Source organism: Thalassophryne amazonica, chromosome 13 (assembly GCF_902500255.1).
Source record: "Thalassophryne amazonica chromosome 13, fThaAma1.1, whole genome shotgun sequence".
Taxonomy (NCBI): domain Eukaryota; kingdom Metazoa; phylum Chordata; class Actinopteri; order Batrachoidiformes; family Batrachoididae; genus Thalassophryne; species Thalassophryne amazonica.
In genome coordinates, this window is record NC_047115.1 from 94,246,446 (window position 1) to 94,272,364 (window position 25,919).

The window sequence follows — 25,919 nt, forward strand, 5'->3', positions numbered from 1 at the left end:
TTTAAATTGACTTAAATATTCTTTAATGTTGTTAAAGTTTGCATACAGACTTCTGCTGTTGAAATGGATTATTGATAATTTGTTATCCGTTTTAATGATCCGATTAAACTGTTCATCTGTATAATAGCAACAACTGTCATTAATATTTGAGAAGAAATTATTGTCCGGGTCTATATCGTGCTCCAAGTCCAGTACATTGTGGTCTGTGTATTTAAATGTTCTCAGTTCTAGTTTTCCATGATCAGCAATCCTTTGAGTTATATCCTTCTTGTCTCCAGATGTAGATGATGTAGTAGATGAATAGGTTCCTCTGGTCTGTGTCATGGTGTTGTGATGTTTTTGTGTCCTCATACCTTATTGATCATATTTGTCCAGTTCCTCGATGTTCCTGATTACCATAACCTTCTCTTGTTCTGGTGTTCCGTTCAGTTTGATGAATGTTTTGCAGTTGGATGTCCATGTCTGTTGAATTTTTCCCTGCTTTTTTAAGAGACGAGCTTTCCTGGCGATGTCTGCGTTTCTTTTGGTCAGATGTTCATTGATGAATACGTTTGTTCCTTTGAGTTTCCGTCCCTGTTTTAACAATGCCATTTTATGTTTTCTGTTGACAAACCTCATTATAACTGCTCGCTTGTCTCCATCCTCTCTCCTGGGCAGGGGGTGGCATGCTTCAATGTTATTACAGTCCATTTGAATATCTTTAGATTGCAGGAAGTCAGCCACCTGTTGTTCCACTGAGCTGACCTCCTGCTCACTGGCCTCCCCTCCGCTGTCTTCTGACACCGCCTGTGTGTAGGATCGAGGTTTAATATGAATTCCTGTAATAATAACATCGTTCATCCTTGTGTACTGTTCCAACTCTGCAACACGGTTCTCCAGGTGCACCAGACGCCGGTCTTTCTCGGCATTCTGGATCCGGAGAGCCTTCACTTCTTCCACCAGCTCCATAATGGATTTCTGCTGCATTTTAACAACAGAGATTTCCTCAGACAAAAAGTCCAGGGACTTCTTGATATCGTCTCCCTCCTCCGCCGTCAGTGCCTTCTTCGGACCCATGGTCAGATAAATCCGCGCTGGCACCTCGGTAAAGCCGCGCCGGTGGATGTGCGCTGGCGCCTCGAGCTTCCGGTGGATGTGCGCTGGCGCCTCAGCACACATATCCACCGGCGCTGAAGCCAAGAGTAATGAGGCTGTTTGTTTTAAAAATGTAAGGAATAGAAAGTACAGATACTTGGTGTGAAAATGTAATAAGTAGAAGTCGGAAGTAGGCAGAAAAATAAGTAATGGAGTAAAGTATAGATACCTAAAAAGTGTACTTAAGTACAGTAACGAAGTATTTGTACTTCGTTACTTGACACCTCTGAACTTCAGCTTGTCGTGACACCGGTAACACCGGCAGCATTTGAAGGAACGAGTTACGTCTCACATAACGGAGGACATTATTTTTAACTTCAATTGATGAACTGGCAAAGTGGCAGATATTAATGATCCAGTCCGGGTCTGAGAGTTGGCTGCCCCTCGGAAAAGCCACATTAATGAGGAACAAATAAAAACTCTGGTGGGACACGGCGGGCAAACCTCGTTTCTTGATCGCACTGAAAGTTCTGGTTAGCAACTTTAATCCACAAAAAGGTGAGTCATGATTGATATCTTTAAATGGCTTTGATGAAGTTTAACTTGCTGTACGCTACATTTGTTTTACAAGTGAGAGCATTTTACAGATTAAATGTGAATAAGCCAGTTTCGAGATTCTCAGTGCGCATGCGTTTTCAAAACGGGTGACTGTGTTACTTTGTGCACAGCAGAACAATGTTGTCAATTGCTTTAGGCCCTAATTTTGTTTTTTATTGACTGTACAGCCAGCGACAAAGCACCCTTTTACCACAGAACACAACTTTAAAAGTGTTACAGAAACATGCATTATATGCACTTTATTACCTCAGTTTTTGTTCCTTTGACATTCTCTGTTCATTGCGTTCCTCCTTATTTAGAATAATGTGTTTTTACTTGACAGTTTGAAGCGAGTTCTCTTTGTTCACATCCTTTTTGTTTTACCCATTAGAATTCACCAGAATATACAAATTTTGACTTGCGCTTTTAAAAATTTTCTGGGGGAGCACCCCCAGGCCCCCCACAATCAAGACTGTTTTTACTTGACAGTTTGAAGTGAGTTTTCTTTGTTTCAGAGGGCTTCATACCCATTAAAATTCACCAGAATACACAAAATTTGACTTGCTCTTTTAAAAATGTTCTAGGGGAGCACCCCCAGACCCCCCACCACCCTTTTATGTACCTTTAAGTTCAGGTTTTGCATTCTTTTTATGCTTTGTCTCTCTCTCTCTCTCTTTAGAGGCTATTTAGAATAGATTTGTATACTTTATAATGTGTTTATTGTATTTATTGAGGGGAAAAAAAGAGTGTGTGCCCCCACTACGCCACACTTTAGGGAATTGCTGGCATTGATTTTTGCCAGGAAAAAAATTTCAGTCAGATGAAAATTTATTGCTTTAACCCATGATATATTCACATCCCAACAGTTACCAAGTACGCTTTTCTCTAATGGGAGGTATCAGCCATTCATTATTAAAAAATATATAAATAAATTATGCTTGAATTAACACATTTGCCAGTGTGTAAAAGTATCACCCCAGGACAGAATGAAGAAAACTATACTTTGTAAAACGCTCAACTCAAACACTACAGTTTTTTTGCATAGGCCCAACACAAGAACATGAAATGCTTAATTTTCTTGACATGAAACCATGAAATTACAGCTCAGGCTGAGAAAGTGACTGTTTGGACTTTGTGTATTTCAGTCTGTTTCAGTTTTGGAGGCGCGGGCGTGTGGTGCTGCTGGACAGAGTGGCCTGATGGCTTTATATGAAGCCATGTTCACCCAGTACAGCATCTGTACTGCACAAGTAAGTACTTGACTACTATGCAGTTCAGCTGAACATCCTTTCTGATCAATGTGTTACACTTTTGTTGTCATGGAAGTCACAACTTTCTTTGCCTCTGACTTGTGTCACTTCAGCAGAACATTTGGACAATGAAGAATTTGTTCTTAATGTGTTAATGTCTGTCTACCTCTAGATTCTTGTCACCAACCTGGACTTTCACGATGAGCAGAAGCGTGGGAATTTGAACAGCACGCTGCTTGAACTGCTGCGGATGAACATTGTTCCCATCATCAATACCAACGATGCTGTTGTTCCACCCCCTGTTCCAAGCAGCGACCTGCAGGGAGTGGATGTAGGTACTGTATGAAAGGCGTGCTGAGACTGCCAGCCGTTCTCCTGATAGGTTTCATTGTGCTGCTTTTACCTTCTTCATCACTTCAGAACACAGGCCTACTAGTTCATGGGCCAAATTTAAAAAAAAGGCGCACCTCCCTTGTAACTTTAGTTTGATGGTACCAGCATGTTCCCAGGTCATATAAGATAACATTTTTACATGTCATTGGCACAACCTGGCAGGTTCTTCTGACAACAGCCTTTTGTAAGCGAGGGGTCAGTAAAACAGTCCATTTTAGGACCTTACAAAAAATCTGATAGAAAGTGGGTTTGGTTGTTCTCCAATGTCCCAAATGCTTCTGTAACACAAATAAAGTGTGTGTTGACATAAATGAACCAGTAAACACGTATATTTTTTATTTGCCTATAGGAAATGTTACATTTCTGCCTTATTTTCCCATTCAGAGTGCAGAATATTTAATTAAAGTGCAGCTTAGCCAGCTGCTACTATGTAGTAAGTAAAGTGTGATGCTGCTACCTGACCTAAGTACCACGTGAACTGAGAAAATAAGGGCTCCAGTGAGCAGGTCGTGATCTAATATACAAGGCTGACTGTGTGTGTTTGTGCATGTACGCTTTCAACCTAAGGGCCCCAGTGACCTCCCTCTTGTTGCCCCCAGTCACCATAGCAAGTTTGGTGTGGATTGCTTAATTACTGTGGCTGTACATAGCAAACACACACACGGTCAGCTTTATTAGATTTCAGATGACTTAATAAAAGAGAACACCTTTAATTCCATCAAAAATCGTATCAGCACAGTTTCCGTGATGACACAGGTGACGACACAGATCATGTCAGGTACAAACTCTTTTTCAGCAAAAATGCTCAAACCTGCCATCTGCCACCCACCAAAGGTGCATTGAGTACATCACCAGGCTTGTATTTAGCATCAGTCTCTGAATGCCGCTGCTCAAACACCCAATCCAGGCCGCCATGGCTGGGATGTGGTTGATGACTACATCTCTGTCCACTGGATGGACCTGGCATCTACTCCCAAGGCTTTGTTACAACTCAGTTAGGACTGCTTTCTTCCACCTGCGAAATATAGCGAAGATTCGTCCCATCCTGTCTATGGCTGATGCTGAGACCCTCATCCATGCATTTATCTCTTCTACGTAGATTGGACTAGTGCAATGTTCTATTTTCTGGTTTACCGCAGTCTAGCATTAGGGGTCTCCAATTGGTTCAAAATGCTGCAGCCAGACTTTTGACATGAAGCAGAAAGTTCGACCACATTACACCCATTTTGGCATCCCTTCACTGGCTTCCTGTCCCAGTGAGATCAGATTTTAAGGTTCTGCTACTAACCTATAAAATTATTCATGGACTGGCACCTCCCTACCTAGCTGACCTAATTAAACCTTACGTACCGGCCCGGGCTTTATGTTCTCAGGGTGCAGGACTATTTGTGTCCCTAGGGTCAATAAGAAGTCTGCAGGTCACAGAGCTTTCTCTTATTGTGCCCCTGTTCTGTGGAATGGTCTCCCTGCGTCAGTAAAACAGTCAGATTCTGTGGAGACTTTCAAGTCCAGACTTAAGATGCACTTATTTTCCCTTTCATATGGCTAGCATACTGGTACAGTTTAGTTTAGTTTTATGCTTTTTACTCTTTTAATTCATTCATTAGTAATTGGAGCGGGCTGTGGCCTCAACTTTACCTAAATTCTGGGTCTTTTAGTGAAGTTTAGGGCTAGTGGCTGGCGATCACCTTAGTATTTCTCTGTTTTTCTTGTTTAATGCTGGCAAATTATACAGTATTTTTTGTCTTTCTGATGCCTGATTCTGATTTTTCTCTCTAAGGTGCAGCTCCATCCAGAGATGGGAGTTGTATTTGTGTTGGCGATCCTCCTGTGCGCCAATAGCATTTCTTGTATATTCGTCCGTAAATTGTCCTGTGACTTGTTCTGTAATTTATGTTTGTAGCATGGCCCAAGCAGAGGGTCACCCCTTTGAGTCTGGTCTGCTTGAGGTTTCTTCCTCAGAGGGAGTTTTTCCTTACCACTGTTACTCTGGGGGTTGGTAAAGTTAGACCTTACCTGTGTGAAGCGCTTTGAGGCAACTCTGTTGTGATTTGGCAATATATAAATGAAAATAAATTGAAATTGAAAAAATTTAAAAACTGTTCCTACTGCAAAAAAAAAAAAAAAACACTGTGTAGGTGGCAAGTGTTCATGTAGAAAAAGTGCTTTGCCATGCACAGAACATAAAGTTCATGCTATGCTACAGAATTTTCACTAAAGAGAGATGTTAGGCACCTGCAAATACATTATGTGGAAACACTACGTGGCATTAAATGTGATCAAACATTTTACCTGATCAGACGTAAGGCCCTCAAATAGGCTTTTTGACTGACCCTGCGTTTAAAAATAGCTGTCGTCAGAAGTACCTGCCAGGAAGTGCCCTATGACAACAAGTGAAAATGTTATCTTATATGACCTGGGAACATGCTGGTATCATCAAACTAAAGTTACAAGGTGCAACAAAAGCGCATGATTTGTGATTGGACTCTTACGGACTCTTACGTGTTTGGTGCTTTCAGGAAAAGATGAGCATGTTATATATATATTTCATATATACAGTGGTCCCTCGTTTATCGTGGGAGTTACATTCTAAAAATAACCCGCGATAAGCGAAATCTGCAAAGTAGTCAGTGCTATATTTTGCAATTATTGTAGATGTTTTAAGGCTGTAAAACCCCTCACTACACACTTTATACACTTTTCTCAAACAGGCATTAACATTTTCTTACTTTTCTATCCTGTTTAAACACACTCTTTTTTCTTCTGGGCGAGAAGATTATAAACGGACACACGCAGAACTCTCCCTTCACTCACTGCCTCCGGAGGTACGGATGCAGGACCCGCAATGAATCCAAGTCCTCTCTCGGTGGCTCTGTGGTAGAGCATGACACGGGAGTGGATTTTCACTCCCGTCCCATCCCGCTCCCAGAAAAAAAATCCCATCGTGTCCCAATCCTGGACTGGAGTAAAAAAATAAATCCCATCCCGTCCCACTCCTGTAAAGATGACTCCCAATCCCATCCCGCTCCCACTCAAAATCAGTCCCACTCCCGTATGTCTTCGTGGCTAGGATGTGGTTTGACATCTCCCAATTGTGGCTGTAGTGCACAGTGACCGTTATGTAATTCGTGTTGTTCTCTCTTCTAACCACAGATCTATGGTAAACGCATGGTCTCTGCTCTAAGCAATTTTGAGCGATTGGCGCATTTGTGGCGCGATATTGCGTCGCATCACGTCGCGTTGCCCTCCTCCCCAAGTTGAAAAATCAACTTTTTCGAGTTTTTGGAGCGAGCAGCAGCGCCACAGCAGGGGGGAGCGGAGTTTCTTATTCTTTTTATTTTACGTGCGCGCGCGAGCGAATCGTCCATGGAGATTATTTTACTTATTAACTACACAGATATAATAATATTACAAATGGTTTCTAAACACAATTATGACAGAGTTCTTTGGGAAAGAGCGAGGAGCAAGCAGCAGAGATTATTTTTATTTTACATGCGTGCACGAGCGAATCGTCCATGGAGATTTTTACTTTTTAACTACACAGATGTATAATAAAACAAATGGTGACTGGTTTCTAAACACAATTATGACAGAGTTTTTGGGGGAAGAGCAAGCTGCAGTCCCACAGCAGTCAGCAGAGTTTCTTTCTTTTGTTTTGTTTTTTTAATTGTTTATATGTGCGCGCGTGAACTGAACGGGACAGTTGGTCCTCAAACTGGGTCCTGCAGAGGTGGAAGGACCGCTGAAAGCGGCCATCATCCAGACACAGCTCATACAGCAAATAATGATACTCCTTGTATTGGGAGCTTTCCACAACAACTCGCTCCGTGTGATCAAGGTCCGTCATGTTAACTTGACTGACAACCGGAGCCGGCGAGCGGAATGGAAGCTCCTCCTATTTGATGACGGCGCACCGGGAAGAATTTTCGCAGAAAAAGCAGAGCGACACACCGAGCGAAGGAGGCGCGTCCGTCGCCACACGACCCCCGCGAATTTGTAGCGTCTGATCGCGCCCGGTGTGAACGCGGCATAACAATGGACGGGTGTAATTTTGGTTGTTTTAAATAGATGAAAATCATCATCTATTTTTGGCATTCCTGCTCCTGCCCGCTCCCGTTCATTTTTATTCCCGTCCCATCCCAATCACGGGATTGATAAAATTTTAACTCCCATCCCGCGGGAATCCCGCAGGAATCAGGTCGGCATCGCGGTGATGCTGACCGGTGCCTCAACCGACCCGCCTGATAAGGACACAGAACACAATGCGCTGTTAAAAAAAAAAACAAACAAAAGCATGCAAAATTGCACTAAAAAAATCTGCGAAACTGCGAGGCCGCGAAAGGTGAACCGCGTTATAGCGAGGGAACACTGTATATATATGTGTGTGTGTGTGTGTGTGTGTGTGTGTGTGTATATATATATATATATATATATATATATATATATATATATTTCTGTGTAGGCTCTCAGTTGTCCAGGTGGTTTCCATATTAGAGAAACCTGAATCTTCGACTGGACTGGGTTGCTTGATGCGAGGACGTTTCGCTTCAAATCGCAGAAGCTTCCTCAGCTAAAATTCTTGCTCTGGTAGTCTGACTTCTGTCTTGACTCTTGTAAACAGAAGCCACAAACGCTGGAGTTTTAAACCTAACCAGACCCCTCCTACCAAAAGGCCGACTGCTATAGGCTGGTGACTAAACAATAGCTCTAATTAGCACCTATTGTGCTCTAGTAAGCACCCTCCTAATGACAGGGCAGCTGTCCCTCCTAATGATGTGACAGAAGTCTCTCCTGATGGCTCCCTTGACGACTCTCCTGATGACGTGAATGACTCATTACCATGAACAAAAGACTGAAACTGCTTTGACCTGAGTACCCCATTATAAACGGGACAAAGCGTGTCTCAGACCCCCTCCCCGGTTAAGGCTGGGTTTCAACTGTTTCACATAGAAAGCCTCTTTGACCCCTCTCTCAAACCATTTCTTCTCTCTGGCTAAGATTTTAACTTCCTTGTCCTCAAACATGTGGTTAGTGTCTTTCAGGTGGAGATGAACTGCAGACTGAGGTCCATTTTCGCCCTCTCTGCGGTGCTGGTATAGCCTTTTGTGTAAAGGTTGCTTAGTCTCACCTATGTAGTGTTCATTACAGTTTTCCTGACATCTGATAGAATACACTACATTGCTCTGTTTGTAACTAGGGATCCTGTCCTTAGGGTGAACTAATTTCTGTCTCAAGGTGTTAACCGGTTTAAAGTAAACTGGGATTTTGTGCTGTCTGAAGATCCTCTGTAGTTTTTCCCCTACTCCTGCTAAATAAGGGAGAGACATTCCTCTTCTTCTTGTCTCCGTCTCCTGTCTATCTGGTCTCTTTGTTCTCTGGGACTTCTGCACTTTGTCCAGGGACCATCGTGGGTACCCACATACTGTGAGGGTTTTCCGTACAAGTTGTTGTTCTTTAGCCCTTCCCTCTGCAGTTGTGGGCACCTGTAGGGCTCTGTGTTGAAGAGTCCTGATCACCCTGAGCTTGTGTTCAAGGGGTGGTTTGAGCCAAAGAGCAGATATTGGTCAGTGTGAGTGGGTTTTCTGTAAACCCCTGTCTGGAGCTGCCTGTTCTCTCCAATCGTAACATCACAGTCCAAGAAGGCTAAATGGTTGTTTCTGGCATACTCACGTGTGAACTTGATATTGGAATCCACCGAGTTGATTTGTTCTGTAAAGTCCTCAACCTCCTGTTGCTTGATTTTAACCCATGTGTCATCAGCATATCTGAACCAGTGACTGGGAGGGATGCCCGTGAAAGACGTCAAGGCTGTTTTCTCCACTCGCTCCATGTACAGATTGGCCACAATGGGGGATACCGGAGACCCCATCGCACAACCATGGATCTGCCTGTAGTAATTCCCCCTAAACAGGAAAAACGTGGTGTTAAGACAGATCTCCAAGAGTTGGCAGATGTGGTCTGGTGTGACTTTGGTCCTTTCAAGTAGAGACACATCCTCCAGCAGTCTCTGCCTCACAGCTGAGATGACCTCAGCGGTGGGGATGCAGGTGAACAACGATGTCACATCAAATGACACCATAGTTTCATCTGCCTCCAGCTGCAGGTCCTTGATCTTGTTCACAAAATCTTGTGTGTTCTCCACATGGTGGTCTGAGTTACCCACTAGAGGAGCCAAAATCCACTTGAGGTGCTTGGCCAAATTGTATGTGATGGAATCTGTACTTCATATAATAGGCCTGAGTGGCATGTCCTGTTTGTGGATTTTGGGCAGTCCATAGATGCATGGAGTGGCGTCCCCAGGGTACAGTCTGTAGTATGTCTGTCTTTCGCTGAGTCCCTCTTTCTCCAGGTTTTGTGGCTTATGTTTACAAGAGTCAAGACAGAAGTCAGACTAACAGAGCAAGAATTTTAGCTGAGGAAGCTTCTGCGATTTGAAGCGAAACGTCCTCGCGTCAAGCAACCCAGTCCAGTCGAAAATTCAAGCTTCTCTAATATATATATACACTCAACAAAAATATAAACGCAACACTTTTGGTTTTGCTCCCATTTTGTATGAGATGAACTCAAAGATCTAAAACTTTTTCCACATACACAATATCACCATTTCCCTCAAATATTGTTCACAAACCAGTCTAAATCTGTGATAGTGAGCACTTCTCCTTTGCTGAGATAATCCATCCCACCTCACAGGTGTGCCATACCAAGATGCTGATTAGACACCATGATTAGTGTACAGGTGTGCCTTAGACTGTCTACAATAAAAGGCCACTCTGAAAGGTGCAGTTTTGTTTTATTGGGGGGGGATACCAGTCAGTATCTGGTGTGACCACCATTTGCTTCATGCAGTGCAACACATCTCCTTCGCATAGAGTTGATCAGGTTGTCAATTGTGGCCTATGGAATGTTGGTCCACTCCTCTCAATGGCTGTGCGAAGTTGCTGGATATTGGCAGGAACTGGTACACGCTGTCGTATATGCTGGTCCAGAGCATCCCAAACATGCTCAATGGGTGACATGTCCGGTGAGTATGCCGGCCATGCATGAACTGGGACATTTTCAGCTTCCAAGAATTGTGTACAGATCCTTGCAACATGGGGCGTGCATTATCCTGCTGCAGCATGAGGTGATGTTCTTGGATGTGTGGCACAACAATGGGCCTCAGGATCTCGTCACGGTATCTCTGTGCATTCAAATGCCATCAATAAAATGCACCTGTGTTCTTCGTCCATAACAGACGCCTGCCCATACCATAACCCCACCGCCACCATGGGCCACTCGATCCACAACATTGACATCAGAAAACCGCTCACCCACACGACGCCACACACGCTGTCTGCCATCTGCCCTGGACAGTGTGAACCAGGATTCATCCGTGAAGAGAACACCTCTCCAACATGCCAAATGCCAGCAAATGTGAGCGTTTGCCCACTCAAGTCGGTTACGACGATGAACTGGAGTCAGGTCGAGACCCCGATGAGGACGACGAGCATGCAGATGAGCTTCCCTGAGACGGTTTCTGACAGTTTGTGCAGAAATTCTTTGGTTATGCAAACCGATTGTTTCAGCAGCTGTCCGAGTGGCTGGTCTCAGACGATCTTGGAGGTGAACATGCTGGATGTGGAGGTCCTGGGCTGGTATGGTTACACGTGGACTGCGGTTGTGAGGCTGGTTGGATGTACTGCCAAATTCTCTGAAACGCCTTTGGAGACGGCTTATGGTAGAGAAATGAACATTCAATACACGAGCAACAGCTCTGGTTGACATTCCTGCTGTCAGCATGCCAATTGCACGCTCCCTCAAATCTTGCGACATCTGTGGCATTGTGCTGTGTGATAAAACTGCACCTTTCAGAGTGGCCTTTTATTGTGGGCAGTCTAAGGCACACCTGTGCACTAATCATGGTGTCTAATCAGCATCTTGATATGTCACACCTGTGAGGTGGGATGGATTATCTCAGCAAAGGAGAAGTGCTCACTATCACAGATTTAGACTGGTTTGTGAACAATATTTGAGGGAAATGGTGATAATGTATATGTGGAAAAAGTTTTTAGATCTTTGAGTTCATCTCATACAAAATGGGAGCAAAACCAGAAGTGTTGCGTTTATATTTTTGTTGAGTGTATATATATATATTACAGAGAATCAGAGGGTTTGTTGTTTTGTTGAAGCAGATTTGCTGTCACTCTGTAGTAAGTATAATATTTTGTAATTATTCACTTGACTTAAAGAATTTCTGTTTGTATTTCAGGTAATAAGCATAAAGGATAATGACAGCTTGGCTGCACGGCTGGCTGTGGAAATGAAAGCTGACTTGCTCATTGCACTCTCCGATGTGGAAGGTACGAAAGCACTAAATAAAATGGATGTTTTAATTCCTTCATTGTTCTACATTCAACTTAAAACCCAACGTTTGTCCAGTTTATTTTTGACATTTTTGAAAGTTGCATCAAGGAAATGTATCACCAATCTTATTTATTTGTTTTTTACCTAAGGCCATCAAAATATGGCCATCGCCCACGAATATTGGTTATTTTGGGCGACTGGGCATGGACGGAGGGACTCAGAAAATGCATACCGTCCTCTAAAAGCATGTTATTGTATTATTACAAATCAGGTCATGTCTTCACAAACAGTCAGCACAGTGTTGAATTTGGGCAGCTGTAATCACCAAATTTCCAAAATTAAATGCCTAAATAATTTAGCAGAATTTCATCACTTGACTTTTCTATAGTATCTTACAATGGATTATAGGGATGGGACTAATCCGATCCCGGACCAGTATCGGGTTCCGATACCAATGTAATTCACATATCGGAAAATACCAATCCAGCCAGACATTTTCAAATACCGGAGAAGAGCCACTGTGAATCCTCTCGAGTGCTGTTGTTTGCTCTCTGCTTGTTTACTGCCGAGCGTGAGGAGGGGAGGTTTTCTGAAGCCGAGCTAGTTGAGAGAGCTGTCTTCTGTAGTGTTCTAGCTGCGGTTAGCGGCAAATTTCTGCCTGGCTCTCGGGTTCAAATTGTCTGTCAAGCACGGTTTTTCTGAAAAATTAACTGAATTGTTGCTGAAAAAGTTAGCTGCTTCACTGTCCTGAGGCTGTAAAACACCAGCTCAGCATGCAGCCAAGGAGAAGCCGAACAGAGATTCCGTCCACGGAAAAGGAGAAAGTCCCCATTAAATTCCTGCGCTTGAGCGTCGGTGATGATACATTTATTTTACAGTTGAAAGGCTTCATGTTTCCCAAAGGTTTGGCAGCACACACACACAGAGAGAGAGAGAGAGAGAGAGAGAGAGAGCTGTCTTGTCTTTAAGTCTATAAAAATAAGGCTATAAAAGTCTATTAAAAAATAAAAGTACTTAATTCTTTCACCAAAACATCAAATCTGGGATGCACCTTGTGGCAAATTGGAGCTCAACTTTCAGATGATGATAATAATAATAATATTAAAGCAAACAGAGCTCTGGTATCAGATCGGAAAAGTATCGGTATCGGCACATATCCGAATTCAGGTATCGGGATGGGATTGGAAGTGAAAAATTGTGGATCGGTGCATCCCGAGTGGATTTGTACTAGTAAATGTTTGGAAGATGGTCATCCTTGCTGAGTGAAAGGAGATGCCCACGTTTCGTTCTTTCTTTAAGATTTATTTCATTCATTTAAAAGAAAAACAGAAAAGCAGAAACAAAGCACCACAACACCAGAATGAAAAGGAGCAGAAAGAAGAACAAGTCTTATGATTTCTGCCCCTTTTAACAATACAATCTTTCAATATCCAGCATCATAGTCAACATTATTTAACAGATTGCATTTCTTTAACTTGTCACATACCACTGACCCATTTCATAATTATGACCATTAATTGATTACATCTCTGACAGGTTACATTTTAAACTTAAGACACTCCAAACATTATTAACAGATTACCTTTTTTTTTTTTTGACTTTCTTGCAGCCCACTGACTTATTTCATAGTTTCATACTTACTTAATACATCTAATTTAATACGTTTTTTAAATAATTTAAGCGACCTTAATTCTTTAATTTCTTTATTAAGATTGTTCCATAATTTGACACCATTTACTGCAATACTCCTTTCCTTTACTTTGGTTCTAAATCTTGGTTTTTTAAAGACTTCTATTCCTTTCAATTTATAACTACTTACTCTTTTTTCCAAACATATTTTGAATGTTTATTGGTAAAGTATTTTTATTAACTTGGTACATTGTTTGTAATATTTTCAAATCGACCGAAATTACCCTATACTTAATAAACTTATGGATTAGATGGGTCCTCTAAAACCACTGTTACTAATCACTTTTAAAGCTCTTTTCTGCAAAATAAATAAAGGTTGTATATAGGTTGTATATGTTGATCCCCAGATTTCTACACAATAAGTTAAATATGGGACAATCAATGAATTGTACAATGTTAATAACCATAACTATTTAATGAATATTTTACTTTATGCAAAACAGCAATGGCTTTCGCTATTTTTCCTTTTATGTAATTTATGTGTGACTTCCATGTAAGATCTTCATCAATCATGACTCCTAAAAATTTAGTTTCTTTTACCCTTTGTATATCCATTCCATCTATTTGTAATGACACATTATTTTTTTTTCACTCTATCATTAAACAATATAAAATTTGTCTTATTAATATTTAGTGACAATCTGTTTATATCAAACCAATGTTTAACTTTTTCCAACTCTGTATTTATCACTTGTGCTACTTCCTGTATATCTGATCCAGAGTAAAACAGCATTGTATCATCAGCAAATAAAATGCTGCCAAGCACATTGGATACATTCACAAAATCATTGATATACAAAATAAACAGTTTGGGTCCAAGTACCGATCCTTGTGGTACTCCATAAATAATGTTACACAATTCTGATTTGGTATTATTTATCTGAATAAACTGTTTTCTATTTTCTAAGTAGCTTTTTACCCACTGATGTGCAACACCTCTTATTCCATATTGTTGTAACTTGTGAAGCAATCTTGAGTGGTCTATAACATCAAAGCCTTTTTCAGGTCGATAAAAATACTTACAAAATAATCCTTATTATCTATTGTTGTTGATATTTTCTCTATTAGTTCCATAATTGCCATAGCTGTTGAATGTTTTGTTCTAAATCCATACTGAGCATTATTTAAAATATGATGTTTCTCAATACATTTATCCAATCTTGTCACAAAAACTTTTTCCATAATTTTAGAAAACTGTGGAAGCAATGATACTGGCCTGTAATTAGAAAAATTTTGTTTGTCTCCATTTTTATATAATGGGACTACCTTAGCAATTTTCATTTCATCTGGAAAAATCCCACTTGACAGAGACAGATTACAAATATAAGTAAATGGTTCAGTAACAATTTCTATTATGCTTTTTACAGTCATCATGTGTAAATCTTCATGGTCAGTTGATCTTTTGCTTACACAGTTTTTTACAATATTTCTTATTTCATCTTTTTCCACATTGTCCAGGAAAATACTATTGACCGTATTTACCAGTTTATGTAATTTATCTTCTATTATTGGTTTATTTCCCACCAGACTTGATCCTACATTTGAAAAATAATCATTAAACCCATTTGCAACTTCTTTTATGTCATATATCTCTTTATTTCCTTAACAAAGTAATTTGGAATAGTTGCTTTCGCTCCATCACTATCAATCACACTTTTTATAATTCCCCATGTTACCCTCATATTATCTTTACTCTTATTTAATTGTTCACTGTAATAATCTTTTTTTTGTTTCCTAATTATTGTTAATAGTTTATTTTTATATTTTTTGTATTTATGTTCTGATTCCTTTGTTTGCAATTTTAAAAAGCACCTGTATAAATAGTTTTTCTTTGCACAAGCAGTTTTTATTCCCTTTGTCAGCCATGGTTTATTTACTCTTTTCTTACTAATTTCTATTAATTTACAATTTTTATTGTATGATTTCATCAATATTTTCATAAATGAGTTATATGCTACATTAACATCACTGACATAAACTTCTTCCCAATTTTGATTTTTAAGTCATATTTTAATGCCTCTAAGGCTTTTACTGACTTATCTCTTTTAAAGTTTATAACAGTTTTTTGTTGTACCTATTTTTATATTTAAATATTGAAAAAATTGGTAAATGATCGCTAATATCTGTCATGAAGATCCCATTCTTGATAATTTCATCTGTTCTGTTTTTAATATATTGTCGATTACCATTGCACTTTGCAATGTAATTCAGGTTGGTTTTGTTATCAAGGGGAATAACCCCAAACTATACATTGAGTTCACAAAATCACTTAATCTTTGGCAACTGGAGCATTCTATGGTAATGTTAAAGTCCCCACACATAAAAAGCGTTTTGTTTTTAATTTGATGGAATAATTATATTATTTTATCTGTAAATTTCACAATACAAGAATCTGGTGCTCTGTATACACAACTGATTAGAATATTCTTAGATGTTTCATGTACAAGTTCCACATTCTTAGATGTTTCATGTACAAGTTCCACTGTTACAATTTCTATGACATCATTCATAATTGCCATTTCTTCAACAATTGTACACATCAGATCTGTTTTTATATACAGAGCAATACCACCGCCTTTTTTATATCTTCTGTTTACAAAATACAGCTCATATCCCTCCATTTGAACTTCATCCATGAGATCATATTTAAGTCAAGATTCAGTGATTGCAACAATACTAAATCTATTTTTAAACTGATTTAAATAATCTTTTATTTGTGACATTTTACAATACAAGCTTTGACTGTTTATATGTATGAGTGACAGGGTATCTTCTGCAATTTTTCACTATTCAGCTGTTTCTACTGTATAATACTCACAACCAATCGTTTTTAAGTCAAATATACTTTCATCAATATTAGTGTCTATGTCATATATTTTATCATCTGTTTCCATGTTTGATCTGATTTTTTTGTTGGTCCAGTTACCAACAGACGTCATATTTGATTGTCTATTCAGGTCTGTATTTCGTAAGGTCCTCCATGTTTTGATTTGTATACCGTTTGTTCCTTCTTTTACTCTAATCCACACCCTACAATTCCGACCCATGTAACAACAATGTGTTCTGTTTTCTTAGTAGTCTTGCTTCCCTAGCAATATCTGCATTTTTTTTTTTGTTAGATGCTCATTTATATAGGACACTCATTCCTTTCAAATTCTTTGCCTGTCTTAATAACTTTTTTTCTGCTTGTAAATCGTATAACAATGTTAGTTATTTTTTATCTTTAGTTGGAACAGTATAGCAGTCTGATATCGTGTCTTGATGGATGACAACACCTTTTTGATATAAAAAGTTTGTAACTTGTGCATCCTCCCCACTAGCTCCACCAGAATCCACCACCCTTGCATATGTCCGATGTTTTGTTTCTAGTCCAGATATTATAACATCATCTTTTCTAGTGAATTGTTCAAGTTCATCTACACGTTGCTCAAGTTTCTTAATGATCTTGTCCTTCTCTTTAACCAGATTTTGGAGTTCTTTAATCTCCAACATCAGCTTGTCTAAATTAGACATGTCTTTTGATATACGGTTTAATCAAGGTCTTTATCTCCTCTATATCTTTCTCGAGTTTATCTGTTTTCCTGGGTGGTGCCATGCCAACTATCGTGGCTCAGTATGGCTACTATTGATTACAAAAACAATTCTCACCCGTAGCCTCCACCACCGCAGGTCTGGTCGTTTCACCTCGCCGCAGCAGATAGATGGTTATTTTAGAGCTATGGGTATGGACTAGTGGTCTGCCTGGGTGGTTGCCATCCAGGACCTAAGGCAGTTCTGTGGTGTAGTGGATGCAGCAAAGCGTGGCACCAGCGCTTGCCTCCAGACCTGACTTGTGCGTACTGTTAAATGTTTGAAATTAGGCCATTGTTGCATTGATTTTATTCATGGTCATTTTGAGATGTTTGTTTGTTTGATGAGCACTGAGTGCTGTGCAGAGCAGATGCAGAGTCTCTGCCTTCTGTCCAGGGAATTTATCTTTTGTCAGGGATTAAAGTTCTCTGTCGCTGCCACGGATTTCTGTCAGTTGGGCTGCCAAAAAGCCATACAGTATCCTCCAAAACTTTTGGGCCCCTTGGTATTTCACAGATTTGAGTTTGTTTATGCCATTTGAAATACAAAAAGGAAATCAGGCTTCTCAATATATACATTTCTAAAATTAGCTTCCTTAAACTCAAACTCAAAGCAAATCTCCACAATGTGATATAAATTAATTAAAAATATAAAAGCCAAGATAATGGGTTGCATAAATAATGGCACGCTTTGGTATAAAGCCTGTAAATAATCAGTTGTATTGCCATGTTTCATCAGACAAGTCAGGGGATGGATACATGAACATTTCCAAGAAACTGAATATCTCTTGGACTTTATTTACATCAGTGATGAAACTCTGTCCCCTTAACCCTCTGGGGCCGACGCTATACGACGGCTAAGACCAAGCTTTACTAAAAAATAACTTTTTAATGATATGAGATAGAAACTTTCTCTTGTTTTTTGCTGGAAAGTTAACTCCGCGGACTTTCGAGCCAGCCATCGGCCATCTTTGTACTCCTCATAGAAGCTGTGTGATGACATGCGCAGTGTGAGTGTCCAGTCGGAATTGGTTCACCGTCATATGGTTTTCCAAAATCCAATTGTAGGGCAGATTCACCTCACGTGAAAAGCCAAAGATCGTTTTCTGGATTGATATGTTACTACAAGTAGTTGGCCCGTTTGAATAGCCCCCTGGGTGCTCCAATGAGTACATACTATTGGGCTCCAAATGCGCCCTGCGCCATTAAGCACAGCGATCACTGAAAGCAGACGGAGAGCCTGACAATCTCACATGCTCAAACAAAGAGTGTGTAACTATCAGGATTGCTCCACTAGTTTGCATGTGAATGTTACTGGGTAACTCTGTTGCTTTTACCATGAAGACAAAAAAAAACGCATAGACCATTTTGTATATATTGTTCAAAATGTGCATTTGTGTTTATTGTTTGAACCTTTTTGTTGTACAGTCTTTCACACAAGACCTCAAATTACCTTTATAAAGTGTCAAAACAGTTATTTATTATAGTTTGCTGTGTGTTTTGAATAAATGTGTGTGGAAAATTATTTTCCACTTTACTTTGTCCTTTCTTATTTTTGATTGTAAACCTTTATTACACTTATAAAACACAACAAAGCATATCTATTATGAAAACACAGGTTCTCCTGAAAAAAAGAGACATAAAACTTGATTGTGGGATGAAGGGAGAGCTGTTAACAGCAATAATAAAACATTTATGCAAGGCGAGTGAACTGTCCAAAAAATGCCCTCGGACCCCAGAGGGTTAAAATGTGTTTATCCTGAAGTATTTAAATAATGTGTAGGTTAAAGTCTTTCTCTAATGTGATGTTGCATTAGAAACGAGTAGCAGTGTTAGTGAGGGAAATGTAATCTTGTTCAGCAGGAGAACAATTTGCTCTTTTCTTAGCTGTCTGAACCTTGTTTTACCTTAAACTCGAGGACAAGGTTGCAAAAGGGTTTCTATAAAAAGGTATAGACAGTGAACATCTTATGATTTGGCCGTGAAAAGAAAATTTCAATCCAAAGATTTTTTTTTTTTGCTTTAATGCCTGCATGTGTTCTGGCCCTTTCTGTGTTCAAGGTATTGTGTCATGTCATGGAGTTTGATGACTTACTGTATTTTCTGGAGTATAAGTCACATTTTGTTTTTGTTTTTTTGTTTTGTTTTTAACCAGTTTGAGAGGTCTTGCAAAAAAATAAAGATTCACAATCATGAATTTTCATTACAGTGGAAATGGGAAACACAAAATTGTTTGTTTGAAATATATGAGAGGTGCAAATGTTCTAACGGTGCTCATTTGCTTTCAGCATGCGTTTAAAATGGAGTCAGGTCACACTTTAAGCATTCCTTGGATGAGTGATGATGGTGGCATCACTATTTTGAGTTTTTCTTCGATCATCAGGCTCCAGAGATAAATACAGTTAGCAGTCATGCTCATTTCAACCATTTAAATATGAATAAATGTCCAAAGAATAAATCATTTGATTAAATGACATCTGTTCCCGTGCGGTGCTGCAGTGTACAGCTTAAAATCAGAACGTAAGCAGTAACAGCTAAATGTCACGGTGAGGTGGTTTATGATGAAATTACCTTTATTGTTGTATCCACTGTCAGTCACTTCAGGAAATGTTCCACATACAAAAAAAATCCACCAACATAAATCTACGCTGTTTCAACGGGATCAAATCGCTCATTTCATGTGTGATAATCTATCTTTAATTAATCAATGACGAGGCTGAAAATTCCTCAACAGCAAACTTCACAGTCTGTATCGAGACTCAAATAAACTCCAGTCTTTCATCCAATCACGAAACGGAGATGTCCCAAACACTTTAAAAGCTAAGATATTAGCAGAGCTACTTTCTTTTAAAGACGTAGCATCGAGGAGGAAGAAGAGAAAGTTCTTTGTTCTTATGAAAGAAAAGACCACACTTTTGAATAAAGATGGACTATTGTTGTTTTGTTTTTTCTGTTTGGAAGAAACCTTATTTGCACTTATTTTAAAGTACAGGGGCAGCTCTTAAGAGCAAGAAGAAAATGAACAGTGAGGTTATCTTTTACAAATGGACTACAAAAGACTTTTCAAACGTTTAATTGTTGTGTGTTCAGCTCACATATTCAGTTCAGTGTCTTAAAGGAGCAGTTTACTTGCATTTTGTGTGTATACTGACATTTATTCACTTGTTAGTTGAGCTCCTTGACACTGTATGTGCCTTTATAAATAAATAATGCCACAAATTCTTTTTGCATGAAGTGGTAAGTGCGACCTATCTTCCAGTGTGATTTATACTCCAGAAAATACAGTATCTGTCTTTGTTGATGAGGAAAGGTTCACTGACCGTTACTTTGTAGAACTATGCTGTGAGCTTTGTGGAATCCGTGGATGTCAAGGTTGTAGCAATCAAGGAGCTGAGTGGGGAGTCTGAGTGTATGTGTTTGTGATTGTCCTTGATCAAGACTAGGATCCAGACTTTGAATAACTTCCTGGACTGAACCAGTCTATCTCTATGTGTTTCAAGTGTCAAGCATGCAGAGGCCTTCACTTATCTTAACTTATTCTGACATCTAGAGATGCCTGGAAAGAGCTTATGGAGTCATGAAGTCCCCGAACAAAGGTGTTAGGCAGTGCCGACAGGGGAAAGCCAGTCTGTTATCCGGGTCCTGATGCACCCACTTTGGCCGTATGGTTGTAAACCTTGGATACTAACCAATGCCCTAATACAGGGTGGGCAACGAGGGCCGAGACGCTGCGGATTTTCCTTGCTACCAATCACCTCAGCAGGTGGGTTGCTGATGAGCTTCTTCCCTGAACATGAACACCTGATCATTAATGAAATCACCTGCTGCGCTGATTGGCAGGAAAACATGCAGTGTCTCGGCCCTTCGTGGCACGTTTGCCCACCCCTGCCCTAAGGTGATGACTAGATTTCTTTAGTACCACGTCTCTATGGGGAGTCCTTGGTTAATGCCGGAATTACATTATGGCATTAGGTCATTGTTACAGAGGGAGACTGAGATGAGGTGTACTGCTGGAATTGTGTGAGGTGTACTACTTGAATTGCATGATCCCAGACCTGATCTTCAGTCATTTCCATTAGTTGCTTGGAAAAAAAAATCTTGGTATTATTTCAGGCTGATTGTGTTGAATTAATTAATTAAAAAGAAAATGTTCCACAGGGTTATATGACAGTCCCCCAGGAACAGATGATGCCAAACTCATTGATATATTTTATCCTGGAGACCAGCAGTCTGTCACCTACGGCACCAAGTCCAGAGTCGGCATTGGTGGCATGGAAGCCAAAGTGAGTATAACAGAACATTCTTTTCTCTTAATGTGTAAACAGCACTGAGTTGAAAACTAAAAAAGTGGCAGTGAACTCACTCATACTCTCTGAATCAGGTGAAAGCCGCCCTGTGGGCACTACAAGGCGGAACATCTGTTGTCATTGCCAATGGAACACATCCCAAAGTCACAGGTCACGTCATCACAGACATTGTAGATGGGAAGAAACTTGGCACCTTTTTCTCTGAAGTCAAACCAGCAGGTAAGTTGCCAAAATCCCACAGACAGAAATTTAAATTTTACTATTTTGTTTGTTTGTTTTTTCACAGTTGTTTTTTGCTTTGCTGTTGACACCTCCAGGTCCCACTGTGGAGCAGCAGGCTGAGATGGCACGGCACGCGGGCAGGACTCTGGCCTCTCTGCTCCCTGAACAGGTCAGCTTATTGATTCTTCATCAGGTTTTCATCGCATAAAGCTGTGGAATTCATTGCCGTTCGAGCTCAAGACCATATCTGAGTTTAGGAAGTTCACCTCCAGGCTTAAGTTTTGGCTTAAAAGTCATCAATGCTGTACCCATGTGTAAATAGCACTGTGAGAAAGAGTGGGGGAAGGAAGGATTGAATGAAGGAGTGAGTGTGTAGCATATAGAAAGTCAGTTTTTAGATTTTGTATTATAGATGTGTGGAGATGCAAGAAAATTTTAGATGTGAGAAAGTGGACCAATGATTGAATGAAATAGGGCTGTGAAAACTCTGGATCCATGGGATTCCACGGATTTCATCGTGGCGGGGGGGGGGGGGGGGGGGGGGTGTGTTAGTGTTTTACTCGATAATTATGATCATCACTGAGTTTTTAAAATGCCTATCGCAAAGCGTTTCCTTTTTTTGCGACTTTGTGCAAGTTTTATAGGTCTGCAGACACTGATCTGTGTGTTACAGATACAAATCAGTTTCCTCGGATCCGTGGAACTTCGCGGAGGTAAAATGCCACTCAAAGCATAGTTGTTGCGACAGTTGTCATAAAGTGGGACTGGTTGGTTGCTGCAGCGACTCTGTGTGGCTCCTGCAAGACGCTTAAGCTAAACGTGGCATCAATCAATCAATCAACTTTTTTCTTATATAGCGCCAAATCACAACAAACAGTTGCCCCAAGGCGCTCCATATTGCAAGGCCATACAATAACCATGAAAAACCCCAACGGTCAAAACGACCCCCTATGAGCAAGCACTTGGCCACAGTGGGAAGGAAGAACTCCCTTTTAACAGGAAGAAACCTCCAGCAGAACCAGGCTCAGGGAGGGGCAGTCTTCTGCTGAGACTGGTTGGGGCTGAGGGAAAGAACCAGGAAAAAGACATGCCGAGAAGGGGGGCAGAGATCGATCACTAATGATTAAATGCAGAGTGATGCATACGGAGCAAAAAAAGAAAGAAACAGTACATCATGGGAACCCCCCACAGTCTACGTCTAAAGCAACATAACCAAGGGATGGTCCAGGGTCACCCGATCCAGCCCTAACTATAAGCCTTAGCGAAAAGGAAAGTTTTAAGCCTAATCTTAAAAGTAGAGAGGGCATGTGGGCATTGCAAACTTTTAGAGCTCTCAAGTTTTTAAAAGAAGAATTGTGCAGCATGTCTGTGTCACAGAGCGACATCAGACAGAGCGAAGATGGCGAGAAAGACAGTTTGATAATCCGTGGAATTGTCACTGGCTTCATGAACACACCTGAAAGATAAACAGGAAAAGTGAACTGTTATTGTGTGGTCTTTTCTACTGTAACTGTTAATAAACATTGTGCTGTTCAAACAGGATTTTAGAAAAGATTATGTGACTTTTTTTATTATTAATCTAGACTTTCTTTCATTGGAAAAAAGACATTGTGGCTTTGAATGGATTTACATGAATTTACACAAGAATGTAAATGAGTTTTTATTAATGTAGACTTTTTTTCGTGGGAAAAAGACGCTAGATTTATAGGAACTTTTATAGTGACTTTTTTACTATAAGGTATGTTATTGATATTTTACCCTGACGTTCAAAATATTTTACAAGCTTTCGCTGTGGTTTTTGAAATGCTTTAAGTCTTCATGAATTTTATAAAGTTTAATTGTTCTGAGTTAATGCATAATTTGGTTTACAATTAAAAGGAAAATCATTCCAGGTCCTACTTCCACGTCATATTCTGTTATTTCAACATTATCATTGACAGGTCAAATGAAAGGTTGAGTCTAAGATCATTTAAATATGCACTTCTTTTGAGATTTTTTTTTCTTCCAGGAGATGCTGAAAACGCATCATTACATACAAAATTAATTTGGTTTCTGGGGCCTTGTGGGCCCTGCAAATTTTCCTTGGATTTCACAATTTTCATTTCACAGCACTGATGAAATGGTGAATGAGATTGTTCCATCCATCCATCCATTTTCTTCCGCTTTATCCAGAGTCGGGTCGCAGGGGCAGCAGCTCAAGCAAAGCTGCCCAGACCTTCCGATCCACACACACCTCCCCCAGCTCCTCTGGGGGAACCCCAAGGTGTTCCCAAGCCAGCCGAGAGATGTAATCCTTCCAGTGTGTCCTGGGTCTTCCCTGGGGCCTCCTCCCAATGGGGCGTGCCCAGAACACCTCTCCAGCGAGGCGTCCAGGGGGCATCCGGAAAAGATGCCCGAGCCACCTCAACTGACTCCTTTCGACGTGGAGGAGCAGCGGCTCGACTCCGAGCTCCTCCCGAGTGACCGAGCTCCTCACCCTATCTCTAAGGGAGTGCCCAGCCACCCTGCGGAGGAAACTCATCTCGGCCGCTTGTACCCGCGATCTCGTTCTTTCGGTCATGAGCCAAATCTCATGAACATAGGTGAGGATCGGAACGTAGATCGATCGGTAAATCGAGAGCTTTGCCCCCCTACTCAACTCTCTCTTCACCACGATGGTCCGATACAGCGACCGCATCACTGCAGACGCTGCACCGATCCGTCTATCGATCTCACGCTCCATCTGTCCCTCACTTGTGAACAAGCCCCCGAGATACTTAAACTCCTCCACTTGAGGCAAGGACACTCCACGACCTGAAGAGGGCAAAGCACCTTTTTCCGGTCGAGAACCATGGCCTCGGATTTGGAGGTGCTGATTTTCATCCCGGACGCCTCACACTTGGCTGCAAACCGCCCCAGTGCACGCTAAAGGTCCTGATTTGACGAAGCCAACAGAACCACATCGTCCGCAAACAGCAGAAACTAGATTCTGTGGTTCCCAAAGCAGACCCCCTCTACACCCTGGCTGCGCCTAGAAATTCTGTCCATAAAAATAATGAACAGAACCGGTGACAAAGGGCAGCCCTGGCGGAGGCCAACGTGCACTGGAAACAGGTTTGACTTACTACCGGCAATGCGAACCAAGCTCCTGCTGTGGTCGTACAGGGACCGGATAGCCCTTAGCAAAGGACCCCGGAACCCGTACTCCCGGAGCACTCCCCACAGGGTGCCCCGAGGGACACGGTCGAACGCCTACTCCAGATCCACAAAACACATGTGGACTGGTTGGGCGAACTCCCATGAACCCTCGAGCACCCGATGGAGCGTGTAGAGCTGGTCCAGTGTGCTGCGACCAGGACAAAAACCACACTGCTCCTCCTGAATCTGAGGTTCGACCATCGGTCGAATTCTCCTCTCCAGTACTCTGGAATAGACCTTACCGGGGAGGCTGAGGAGTGTCATCCCCCTATAGTTGGAACACACCCTCTGGTCCCCCTTCTTAAACAGAGGGACCACCACCCCGGTCTGCCAATTTAGAGGCACTGTCCCCGATTGCCACGCAGTGTTGCAGAGGCGTGTCAGCCAAGACAGTCCCACAACATCCAGAGACTTAAGGTACTCAGGATGGATTTCATCCACCCCAGGAGCCTTGCCACCGAGGAGCTTTCTAACCACCTCGGTGACTTCTGCCTGGGTAATGGATGAGTCCACCTCTGGGTCCCCAGTCTCTGCTTCCTCTTCGGAAGACGTGACGATGGGATTGAGGAGATCCTTGAAGTACTCCTTCCACCACCCAACAACATCCCCAGTCAGGGTCAACAGCTCCCCACCCGCACCGTAAACAGTGCCGGTGGAGAGCTGCTTCCGCCTCCTGAGGTGTCGGACGGTTTGCCAGAATCTCTTCGAGGCCGACTGATAGTCCTCCTCCATAGCCTCCCCGAACTCCTCCCAGACCCAAGTTTTTGCCTCTGCGACCGCACGGGCTGCAGCACGCTTGGCCTGCCGGTACCTGTCAGCTGCCTCTGGGGTCCCACCTACCAACAGAGATAAGTAGGACTCCTTCTTCAGCTTGAATGAGGTTGTTAATTGTGCAAATTGTTAATTATGTAAATTGTAGAAAGGCCCAACCAGGGACAAGTGTTGTGAATTAGCTGTAGCTATAAACTCTTTGTTCATCACATCATTTGCAAACATTGTTTGCTCTATGTCTGATTACATTGTCCCCGTCAAACAAACAAACAAAAACAAACTGAAATATGGTTTGAGAGTCAAGCAGTGGTGGCATCACGCACAATAAAAACACCGGGGTGGCTTTGAATGGAGTTCTTACCTTCATCACGGTTCAGCTGTTGGCCAAATCTAGGGCTTAATTACCCCCCCCCCCCCCCCCCCCCAAAAAAAAGGAAAATTTGTTGGTTGCATGCCATATGAAGATATGGATGAAAGAAAGTTATTCTGATCCAATGTCTTCAAGGGGAAATAATTGGGCTTTTGTT

General features: G+C 41.3%; 1 protein-coding gene across 2 annotated transcripts in view; it reads left to right on the top strand.

The window, feature by feature from the left end:
- The window catches only part of LOC117523685 (delta-1-pyrroline-5-carboxylate synthase-like), a 55,221-nt gene that overhangs the window by 14,029 nt on the left and 15,273 nt on the right, over positions 1 to 25,919 (top strand). For both annotated transcript variants that reach the window (XM_034185273.1, XM_034185272.1), the window contains exons 5-10: positions 2,817 to 2,921; positions 3,094 to 3,252; positions 11,563 to 11,653; positions 21,074 to 21,198; positions 21,297 to 21,441; positions 21,540 to 21,613. In XM_034185273.1, coding sequence (XP_034041164.1) covers positions 2,817 to 2,921; positions 3,094 to 3,252; positions 11,563 to 11,653; positions 21,074 to 21,198; positions 21,297 to 21,441; positions 21,540 to 21,613 — 699 coding nt within the window. The remainder of the gene's footprint in view (positions 1 to 2,816; positions 2,922 to 3,093; positions 3,253 to 11,562; positions 11,654 to 21,073; positions 21,199 to 21,296; positions 21,442 to 21,539; positions 21,614 to 25,919) is intronic.